Here is a 12546-nt window from a genome sequence, read left to right as displayed (position 1 = left end):
CCCATTCGTTGATTGCGTAGTTTTGTGAAACTTTAATACCAGAATATATATAGGTAAGTGTCAAGTGTCAAAATGTGTATGTTTTTTTTTTTTTGCAACTTGAACCACGTTGGTGCAGTTTTATGAAATTTACTCTTCTTTTTTAACTTGATATTTTTTTTTAACAATGACACATGAGTCTCTGATACATATATTTGCCCATTATTATACCATATCATATAATATGAAAAGGAAATTACGGGTGCGCTAAAACACACCCAGAATAAGCAATAACTATAACACGTCCTTTACATAGTAAAATTTTTATTATGCCTTTACATAGTAAAATTTTTATTATGCGTTATATGTTTTCAAACACCTAATAACTTTACAAATAGGTTTAATAGGCGACAAATCTACTAATATAATTCTTCATACTCAATACTTCATGCATTAATGACTTAAGATTTAGAAACTTAAATGCATATATTGTAAGACGTCATATTCTGTTATAAATACAAACTCTCTTCTCACAAGTCAAAGTGGAGATATTCCTCAAGGTAGGGGTGGGCATTCAGTCTGACCGCAAATTTCGGTCTTAGTCTTCGGTCTTTCGGTCATTTCGGTCTTGGAAAAGTAAAGACAGAATTTCAACGCAAAAATGTCAGGACCGACAAATTCAGTCTCGGTCTTGGTCCTGACCGAAATTCAACAACATTTTCATATATGCAACGAAATAATGGAAATTTTCAACACAAAAATCATAAAAAAAATTCGTAAGCACGTATGACTAGGAAAGACACTTATTAGTTTGCATGACTAGAAGAAGTAGGGATGTGAAAATTAGAGTTTAATCCTATTGAATTTAGTGGGTTGTAGGTTGCATTTAGACATTTTTTGTTAATTCGGTCTTTTCTGTCTATTCGATTAACCGAGGAAACTAACCGAATTGACGGGACAAAATTCGGTCTTTCACTACCTGGGACCGAATTTCTCGGTCTTGGTCTTTTCGTTTTGGTCTTTTTTTGCCCACTCCTACCTCAAGGAAATGCTATGGTTGCAACGAGTCCGAACACTTCATCGCCGAACCCTTTGAAATGTAAAACACGAATCTTGTTATATGAACTTAAGGCAATTTCCTTTCATATTTGTGAGCCCCAAATCAATCTTTGATAATATACTTGACCATTACTTTATCATATCATATATTTATCAAAAGGAAATTATTAAAAAAAGCTATAACTAGAATTCATGACAAATCTACTAATGTTATTTTTTGTGCACGATAATTTTGTGCATTGATGACTTACGATTTCAATGTTTGAAGCATATATTTTAGGACGCCGCCTATTCTACTAGTTTATCTTGTGAGAGAACTCCAATCAATTCTTGAGTACGCAATAACTAAAACACGTCCCTTACAAAGTAAAATTTATACTACGTGTTATATGTTTTCAAACACCTAATAACTTACTAATAGGCTTAGTAGGTGACAAATCTACTAATGTAATTCTTTATACTCAATAACTTCACGCATTAATGACTTAAGATTTAGAAACTTAAATGCATATATTGTAAGACGTCATATTTAGTTATAAATGCAAATTAACTCTCTTCTCACAAGTCAAAGTGGAGATATTTCTTAAGGAAATGCTATGATTGAAACCAGCCCGAACACTTCATCGTCGATTGCCCGAAACTCTGAAATGTAAAACACAAATCTTTGTTATATGAACTTAAGGCAATTTTCTTTCATATTTGTGAGCCCCAAATCAATCTCTGATAAGTGTACTTGACCATTACTTTATCATATCATATATTTATCAAAAGGAAATTATTAAAAAAAGATATAACTAGGTTTCACGAGAAATCTACTAATGTCATTTTTTGTACACAATAATTTTGTGCATTGCTGACTTAAGATTTGGATGTTTGAATGCATATATTGTAGGACATCATATGTTCTACATACAAACTCTCCACATTGAATGTAAATCACGAATCTTGTAGGATGAACTTAAGATATTTTCCTATCATATTGTTGAGCCCCAAATCAATCTCAGATAAATATATTTGATCATTACTTTATCCTACCATATATTTATCGAAAGACAATTATTAAAAATATAACTATGTAGGATTGAACAACAAGAACTAAGCCAACCAGAGAGGGGTGAATGGTTGGATCTCACCGGCCCTATGCACCTGGTCTGATTGGTCCCACACAAAGAACACCACTTCTCTCTATTTTTCCAACTATATATACCAACTATATCTTTCTTTCTATATCACCTATTTCCATATCGATCAAATATAGGCGGATGTTTTGGTGAAGGCCATTGGGAGGGGGTCCCACCTTGTAGGTTTAGTCATTCAAACCATTATATTGCAATCTCCACCATCCTACACAAGGTGGTGGTTTTGCTTGTAACATCATATATAGTTGTTGGTGTGCCAACTCATAAATTCTTACTAGTGATAATGTTTTTATCACTACATAATCTTCACTCGGTTAAGTCTCAATCTTTCCCAAGTAAATGATTCGATCACCTCAAATGAAAGGTAATTTTACCAAATGTAGTTGTTAGCATTTGGATGTGTTCAACAGATTTATTGTTCTGCTTTCCTCTTATCACTGAACTGTGCCAACCCTTCTTTTAGACTCTTAGTCATACTATAGCCAAAGGAGGTCAACTCTTCCATTGTGAATATTTCGTTACCCATGACTCACAACTCACTATATTCAAGTCTAGGTTATTATGGCAAGGAAGGCTCTTCATTTGAAATGGTAGCATATTTGTCTTTGAGTTGTCAACAAGCCAGTCAATGTGAGGGATCTTGCGTTGTACATTTATATAGGTAGTTAGGTTATTCATTTGAGTTATTGCATTCTCCACCATCATCACCATCAGTGGCAGAGCTTAGTGGAGACTAACATGGATGATGGTCCCCCTAGTATATTGGATGAAAAACTTCATATAGGTAGCACAAGTTACTAACTTCCTTTCATATGTTGGTTACTATACTTGCCTGTTTCATTCCATTGGTTTTGGGTTCAACTCCTCCCGACCCCACCCCCCCCCCCCCTCGTTTTTTTTCTACAGATTGCCCTCTAATGTGAAAAAAAATATGTCTTTAACACTTTCATTGTTTTTCTATAAATTGCCATCTAATGTGAAAAAATGCCTTTAACACTTTTAATATTTTCCTCTGTAGATTGCCCTCAAATGTGGGGGAAAATGCTTTCAACACTTCCAAAAAAAAAAATCTACAGGGTACGTGAAAAAAATGCCATTAACACTTTCAATATTTTTTTCTCTATAGATTGCACTCTAATATGAAAAAAAGAGCTTTTAACACTTCCTATTTTTTAAAACTAATGGTATTGTTTATGTTATCGGTACTATCAATAATACTTAACTTTATTCTTTTTAGCACTGCATATGTTTCCCCAGTAAATGATTCAATCACCTATAATGAATTACGCCCTTACTAGATGTTCTCGATGGAATTTGGATGCATTAGAGAGACATATTGATGAGATTTTCCGTTACCACTAAGCCATACCAACCCCGTTTACACCCTCTGTAATCGTCCTATGGCCAAGAATGGTCAACTCCTCCATCCTGCACTCTTTAGTTACACGCGACTAACAACTGAATACATTCAAGCATAGGTTACATCATATTTCTTTGATTTGCTAGCGAGCCAAGGACCTTTGTGCAAATTGACCTTTGTCGCCTTAGCGTACATATATATAACCGCTGGTATACCTATATTAAATGGCGCTCATGCTCGCATTTGGACGCATTAGAGAGATTCATTTATAAGATTTTTCATTATCACTGAGCCATGCCAGCCCTATTCTCATACTCTTATATTCATACTATACCTGAAGGAGTTCAACTCTTCCATCTTGTAGTATTCCATTACCCGTGACCCACAATTCACTACACTCAAACATAGGCTATGATGGCAAAGGAGGCCCTTCACTCGAAACAGTAGCATGTTTTTCTTTTGGTTGTTCACAAACTAGTGCATAGGAGGGGATCTTGCCTTGGACATTTAGATAGCTAGTTAGGTTAGTCATTCGAGCCACTACATTCTCCACCATCATCACCATACAAGGTGGAGGTATACCATGCTCGGTTAGTCAATTCCTTAATGAACCTATATGTTTGTCGACTTAGTGTGCATATATAACCATTGGTATGCCAACTTATCTATACACATATTGTTTTACCACTATGTATCTTTCCCTAGTAAATGATTCAATCACCTATAATGAGCGACACTCTTGTTGGAAATTCTTGCTAGGATATGGGCGCATTAGAGAAACGCCTTGATGAGATTTTTTGTTACCACTTAGCCGCACCAACCCCATTACCAGCCTCCTTAATCAAACAATGTCCTAGAGAGGTCAACTCTTCCGCGGTCTTCAATTACGTGAGGCTAATAACTCACTTCATTGAAATGTAGGCTACGTCACCTAAGGTAAGCATCATCTTCCTTTAATATTCTAGCAAGCCGGGAACCTTTGTGCAAATTAACTTGTACACATAGGGTCATTTGATTTATGTTCTTCTTAAGGCCCTACACATAAAAAACATCCTAGGTCCTTTGGTTTGATCCTTGCATAAAGTTCCACTGCAGACTACACCCTCCGTCACAAAAATAAGTTCATTGGTGGGTTTTTGTGTTCAACGTTTGACCGTCCGTCTTATTTGAAAATTTTATAAAAAAATTAATAAAAACAAGTCATGCATAAAGCACTATTCATATTTTCACATCTAATAACAATCAAAATACTAATCATGAAAAAATTTAAATAAGACGGACGGTCAAATGTTACACATAAAGAAACCTACAAATGAACTTATTTTGGGACGAATGATTGTATTTTCTGGTCCACAGCTGCACAGGCTTCTGATTTCTTCTGGCCTTTGTAGCCTTGATGCTTAAGCTCAGATCCTGACTGTTTCTGCAGTTGGCATCAACATATAATTGGGTAATGATGCCCTTGTTTATGTCTCTCCAATGCGTGTGTCGTCTGTGGCCTCTGCAGTGGTCACCCATGACTGCACCTGCCAGAGATGCCCCCCTGCCGCTGTTGCCAACAATATCTGTGACGTCCACTCGTTCTCAGCCGTCAGATTTCGATCAGACCATCACTTTCTTCTCAGCCATTACATGCACACACTTTCTTCTCACAAATTACACACATTACATGCACACACTTTTTTCTCACAAAATTAGAAAATTACACACATTACGTGCACACACTTTCTTCTCAGCCATTAATTAAGTATTAACAACAGCTGTCTTGCAAATTAATTTTCTCAAGAGAAGGGTTGATCATCAGAGGGGCAAAATCAGGTTTAACAATCCCGGTTTTGGTTATAAGGGGTATCCTCGGTTTTCACGCCGTTGTTAAACTGATAAAATCTGAATAAATCTTATAAAAATATTATAATTTAGTTTGATTTCTTTCGAACTTTAAATAAAAACAAACGATTCGTGTTTTCGACCCTATCCAAAAAGTCCAGATTTCGTGAATTCCACGGAGATCGTAAACCCTGCACAATATTCACTCTACTGTTTTTTTTATCAAAAGATAGTGGGGGAGTCCCCCACGGTTAAAATGTTATATAAATAAAAAGGAGACAGTTTATGTACACACTCTACTGTTCTTGGTGCAAGAACAGGACAAGAACAGAGTCCACCAGTCACAAACAGATACACAAGTACTCTCTCTTGACTGAATCATCATTAATGGTCACTGTTTGATTAGGGACAATGATCACCTTCTTAATCTAAAGTCTTATCTTGCATTTCTTCAATGAAAAAGGGGGAGTTACAACTTACTGCTGCTACAAGAACCATTAAGCCACCACCACATAATTAATTCCCCCCTACTAAAACACACACACACCAACCCATAACAATAAAACATAAGGTGACACAACCATTTTTTTGGTTTTTTATGACGAAACCAAAGACACTTAAAGAGGCTACTACTACTATAATAATGATGAAGAAATCCGGCACCATCCAGTGGATGATCCAACGGCTGTCACTCGTCCACGCATGCATGGATCCTGATGAGGTAACCATCCGTGTGAGCATCCACTGGACGGACATGGCCGGCGGCAATGGTGGCCTTGTCGGCGGCGGCGTCTTCACTTGCGCTTGCCGCCGCGCTTCTTGTCGGCGTTGGCGTCGGCGGCGGCGGCGTCCTGGTTCTGGAGGAGGTCGACGAGGGAGGGTTGCTTGCAGTTGATGCAGGTCGGGTAGTCCTTCTTGGCGACCATGCAGTACATGAGGCAACGGGTGCAGGCGCCGATCACCATCGGCGACTTGTCCCCGGGGCTGCCGCCGGCGGAGCTGCGGCCGTCCGACGACACGCACGACGTCGGCGACGACGAGTCGCTGTCGTCGTTGCCGTCCACCTCCATACCCACCGCCGGCGGCGACAGGTTCAGCTGCAGCTCCAGCCTCGCCCCCCTCGTGCTCCCGCCGCCGCCGCCGCCGTTCCCGTTGCTCCGGCTCATGCTTCCCTGATTCACAAATCAAGATCATACATGTAAATAGAACACCATTGGTAGATATACAAAAACGAAAGAAAAAAGAGATCGATTGTTTTTTTGCTCGTGAACAAGAACAGCGCACATCGATCAAGATCGATCTTTGTTTGGTCATGAAAAAGAAGAGCATATCAAGATTGATTTTGCTTTTTGTTTTTTTGCTCATGAACAAGAAGAGTTTATGAAGAACTAGAAGAACAAGTCAATCAAGAATCAAATAACAAAGTTGCTACCTGAAGGTTGTGGAGAAGAGAGGAGAGGAGAGGAGAAGAGAAAGAAATGGACACTGCTCTATTTGGTTGGTGGCTTTCAAGGGCCCCAAGAGGGTCTTATATAGGGGAGTTCAGCAGGAGAGGTCAATGCTTCCCTCACTTTGGTGTTAATGCAATGCGAAAATTCATCTCCCCCCTTCTCTGCTTCCATATCTTTGTGATTAATTCTATGAATACTAACCAGATATCTGTGCATTTACAGTTATCTATAATATCTATAATAAATTAAGTATCATATGTTTTAAACTTGAAACAACATTTTTTTTTCGAGCGTTGTTGCGGTACAGCGGTCGGTACCAGTACCGCCCGGTACCAAAATCCTGGCCGTTGGATCTGACCCGATCCAACGGCCGGTAGAGTTTGGTACCGGGCGGTACCAATTCTGTCCCTGGTGCAGTACCAAGTGGGGAACTGAGGTGGAAGGGCAAAAACGTAAGTTTGTGTGCAATGAGAACAGACTGTTACCCTAGAAATCCCGATCCGCCGCCGCCATGTTCCTCTTCCACGTCGTCGCCGTGTTTCTCTTCTGCTCCAGCGCTGCCGTGTTCCTCTTCCGCCCCGCCGTCGCCGTGTCTGCCACTATCGTGTTCCTCCTTCGGCGCCGCGAGATTGGCCTCCGCATTGTCTGCGAAAGCGGAGGCGGAGGCGAATGAGCCAGCGGCGGAGTATGCGGTTGCAGCGGCTGAGGAGCCGCTCCGGTGGTGGCGCCGGAGTAGGCCGTGGCTGAGGCGCGGCGAAGGAGGAGGCGGTGGAGGAGAAGGCACACCCATTTTCTCTCACGATCCTTCCCTTCCCTAATTCAACGGTTGGATGATTTTTGGTACCACATTCTGCTGGACAGTAACAAATCTCTTTTTTTTCAATTGAACTTTGATCATAAATAATTCTAATACAAATCAGATATACTACCTTTCTTTTTAGTAAATTTTATAGAAATACATATTTTTATGGTTCAAGTTGCAGAAAACCACACAAACTTTAACACTGGGTACTTAACTACATATATTTTATATTGAAGTTTCACAAAACTACACCATCAATGAACGGGTCCACCTGCAAGATGACGTGTCTGTTCCACCTAGGATGCGGACTTGGGAGCTTTATCCTAGTGGAACACTCACGATGCCACGCCAACATCCTAAATATATGTAGATAAAGAACCATGTCATCTCGTAAGTGGACCCATTCGTTGATTGTGTAGTTTTGTGAAACTTTAATACCAGAATATATGTACTTAAGTGTCAAGTGTCAAAATGTGTATGTTTTTCTGCAACTTGAACCCCAGAATGTGCAGTTTTATGAAATTTACTCTTTCTTTTTTAACTTGATGTTTTTTTAACAATGACACATAAGTCTCTGATACATATATTTGCCCATTATTTTACCATTTCATATAATATGAAAAGGAAATTACAGGTGCACTAAAACACACCCAGAGTACGCAATAACTAAACATGTCCCTTACATAGTAAAATTTTTGCTACGCGTTATATGTTTTCAAACACATAATAACTTTACTAATAGGTTTAATAGGTGACAAATCTACTAATGTAATTCTTCATACTCAATAACTTCATGCATTAATAACTTAAGATTTAGAAACTTAAATGCATATATTGTAAGACGTCATATTTTGTTATAAATACAAACTCTCTTCTCACAAGTCAAAGTGGAGATATTTGTCATGGTAAGGGTGGGCATTTGGTTTAACCGAAAATTTCGTTATGGGTCTTCGGTCTTTAGGTCTTTAAAAAGTAAAGTAAAGACTGAATTTCAACGCAAAAATGTCAGGACCAACAAATTTGGTCTCAGTCTTGGTTCTTGACCGAAATTCAACAACATTTTCATATACGCAAAGAAATAATGGAAATTTTCAACACAAAAATCACAAAAAAAAATGTAAGCACATATGAGTAAAGACTCTTACTAGGTTCCATGCCTAGAAGAAGTAGGGATGTGAAAATTAGAGTTTAATCGTATTAAACTTAGTGGATTGTAGGTTGCATTTAGACTTTTTTTTTTGTTAATTCGGTTTATTTGGTTAATCGAGGAAAATAACCAAATTGACCAAACAAAATTGGGTCTTTCACTACCTAGAACCAAATTGATGACCGAATTTCTCGGTCTCGTTCTTTTTGGTTCAGTCTTTTTCTGCTCACCCCTACCTCAAGGAAATGCTATGATTGCAAAGAGCTCGAACACTTCAGCGTCGATTGCACGAAACTCTACCTAGTGGAGTTGAAACTGTTTGATTGGGCTCCAATTCTAGGAGAGGTGGAAAGCTGGAGCGATGTCAAACAACCCCTCAATCTCCAATAAATATATTTGATCATTAATTTATCGTATCATATATTTATCATATAATATGAAAAGGAAATTACAGGTGCGCTAAAACACACGCAGAGTACGCAATAACTAAAACATGTCCCTTAGATAGTAAAATTTATACTACGTGTTATATGTTTTCAAATACCTAATAAATTTACTAATAGGTTTAATAGGTGACGACAAATCTACTAATGTAATTCTTCATACTCAATAACTTCGTGCATTAATGGCTTAAGATTTAGAAACTTAAATGCATATATTGTAAGACGTCATATTTAGTTATAAATACAAATTAACTCTCTTCTCACAAGTCGAAGTGGAGATATTCCTCAAGGAAATGCTGTGATTGCAACGAGCCCGAACACTTCATCGCCGATTGCCCGAAACTCTACCCTCCGAAATGTAAAACACGAATATTGTTATATGAACTTAAGGCAATTTTTTTTCGTATTTATGAGCCCCAAATCAATCTCCGATAAATATACTTGACCATTATTTTATCATATCATTTATTTATCAAAGGAAATTATTAAAAAAGATATAACTAGACTTCACGACAAATCTACTCATGTCATTTTTTGTACACAATAATTTTGTGCATTGATGACTTACAATTTCGATGTTTGAAGCATATATTGTAGGACGTCACCTAGTAGTCTACTAATTCATTTTGTGAGAGAACTCCACTCCCATTTTGAGTGGAGTTGAAACCATTTGATTGGGCTCCAATTCTAGGAGAGGTGGAAAGCTGGAGCTATGTCAAACAACCCCTCAATCTCCGATAAATATATTTGATCATTAATTTATCGTATCATATATTTATCGATAGGAAATTATAAAAAATATAGCTATACCTCACCACAAATCCATTAATGTCATCTTTTGTACCTTGAATAATTTAGGGTATTAATGACTTAAGATTTTGATGTTTGAATGCATATATTGTAGGACGTCATATGTTCTACATACAAACTCCCCACATTGAAATGTAAATCATGAATCTTATAGGATGAACTTAAGATATTTTCCTATCATATTGTTGAGCCCCAAATCAGTCTCAGATAAATATATTTGAGCATTACTTTATCCTACCATATATTTATCGAAAGACAACTGTTAAAAATATAACTATGTAGGATTGAACAATAAAAACTAAGCCAACCAGAGAGGGGTGAATAGTTGGATCTCATCGGCCCTATCCACTTGGTCTGATCGGTACCACACAAAGAACACCACTTCGCCAATTATCATCAAATATCAAAACCAATTATCTATCATGCTAATTGTTCATCATGAATTAATAAATCAAAACACACTTTGATTTCACAAACTAAACCTTACGACTAATGCCATGTTTTTTACTCCCTCTGTCCCATAATATAACCTAGAACCAGATGGGACATTTCATAGTACAAGAATCTAGATAACCTCTCATCTAGATTCATTGTGCTATGAATTATGAAATGTCTTATACGGTCTTATGTTGCTATATTATGGGACGGAGAGAGTACTTAATTAGTAAGTGTAATAATGACTTAAGATTTCGATGTTTGAATGCATCATCTATTCTAAGTATACAAACTCCCTATTGAAATGTAAAATATGAATCCTGTGATACGGACTTAAGACACTTTCCTGTCATATTGGTGAGCCCCAAATCAACTTGTCCTGCTGGTGATTGCCCCCTCTGCGTATCCACCATGCTATTGCCAATACCTGTGAGTATGTTTACACCATGCAGCAGTTGGCAATAGCTGTATGACAGTGTTAACATCTTGAATGCCCTTTATGAACAGAATTTATGGCCACAGCTGATTCTATCTAGCAAAGTAAATGTGCATCAATGTGTCACTGGTTATGTGAATAAATAGATCTTAAATAGGAGATGTGCTACTTTAGGTAAATAGTGTCTTTAATTGAACGGCGAGGTCGTACATATGTCTTTGCAGCCTCTCCTTCAATGCTCTTTACACTTCAATGAAGTTATAGGAAACTAGCAGCCCATTAACTTCAATACTTCATTTGATGTTTCACAAGGTGCAGCTTGTGAAATGACATCTCACCAGCAAGCTTTTAGAACCCTATCGCATCTATGCTTGATTTCTTTTACTGCTTTTTAGTTGGTTATTTTTATAAATGTACCGCTTAAATTTGCTGATGTAATTGGGGCTCTGCTCGTTTAGTCAAAGAGGAGTTTATTCTTGCCAGTTTGCTCTGACAACGAAGCTCTATAGCATTCTAGGGTTGACTCCGAGTGTATCTTGCAGGAACCAGGACGAGACAAGCAACAATACCAGTACTCTGAATAACTTGTGCTCACATAATATAGCTCCAAAAAATATGCATGTATGAAAAACCTAGATCTCATTTTTAAAGAACAAGTAAAATTAAAATCATACATATTTTAAGTGAAGTGTATCTGACCTAAAAGTTGTAAACATGAGACATGGAAATTAAAGATTAGTACTTTCAACTTTCAATCACCATCATCAGGTAAAAATAAGAAGCATCTGCTTATCTGTAGCATATATTTAAGCTGAATTAGGCTCATCTCAAAGGAGGGAAAAATTACCCATTCCCAAGGGATTTAACAGTTCCATGTGAAATTCATGCTTGGTTACTTAGAGGGATATCAGTATCAGACTACTTATATTTCTATCAAATGATAATTGTCCTCAAACTTAGCAGACTCATCCATGGTGGACATATGAGGTGTCAAACTCTTGTTCATGTTATATATGCAATCTTTTCAGTAAGGGAAGTTATATATGTAATCTGACGGTGTAAGCATTAGATAGAAAAGAAGGTAATAGTTATGTTGTTCACAAAAAAGTTTAAAAATTGTGCACATGAACCTTGATAACCTTATACATGAATAAATATAACAGAGAAGAGAATTTTTGTTGTCTAACGGATTAATAATCAGATATGCATATAGGATTTGACCTTATTACATACATAAACAGGAAGTTCTCAAAGAGACAAGGTAGTAATTGTTTTGATAATAGAGGAGCACTTTACATGGACTGTGCACCAACAGTAGACGATCAACGAATGCAACCTTATATGCATTGTTTCCTTTTTTTTCTTTTGAGCAAATTCTATGTACATATCTTAACATCAGGGCAATTGAATGATGGTACTCAGTACTCAGTACCCAGGGGATTTGATTACTGTACAGACAACATGTGCGATTTAAACAAGTATGGACTGTTATTGCACGTGCCAACTTGAATTATATATTCGATGAGGATTAGGATTTTAATTTAAAAGTATATTGTAGACCATTTATTCATAGATTCAGATATTTCACAACTAAGACATGTTTCAAGATCTGTTCTGCTATGTGCAACTAAGGAAAAAAATGTGACATGCCGGATTCT

General features: G+C 37.3%; 1 protein-coding gene across 1 annotated transcript; it reads right to left on the bottom strand.

Annotated features, from left to right (window-relative positions):
• Positions 1–5731: 5731 nt before the first annotated feature.
• LOC127757658 (protein GL2-INTERACTING REPRESSOR 2-like) lies at positions 5732–6861 on the bottom strand. Its single transcript, XM_052283225.1, has 2 exons — positions 6797–6861; positions 5732–6536 (listed from the first exon to the last, which is right to left on the bottom strand). Exon 2 carries the CDS (start codon positions 6528–6530, stop codon positions 6159–6161), a length of 372 nt encoding a protein of 123 aa, XP_052139185.1. The 5' UTR covers positions 6531–6536; positions 6797–6861; the 3' UTR covers positions 5732–6158.
• Positions 6862–12546: the final 5685 nt, after the last annotated feature.

The sequence above is a fragment of the Oryza glaberrima genome, chromosome 12 (genome assembly GCF_000147395.1).
Source record: "Oryza glaberrima chromosome 12, OglaRS2, whole genome shotgun sequence".
NCBI classification, from domain to species: Eukaryota; Viridiplantae; Streptophyta; class Magnoliopsida; order Poales; family Poaceae; genus Oryza; species Oryza glaberrima.
This window is presented reverse-complemented; position numbering and strand designations above follow the sequence as displayed.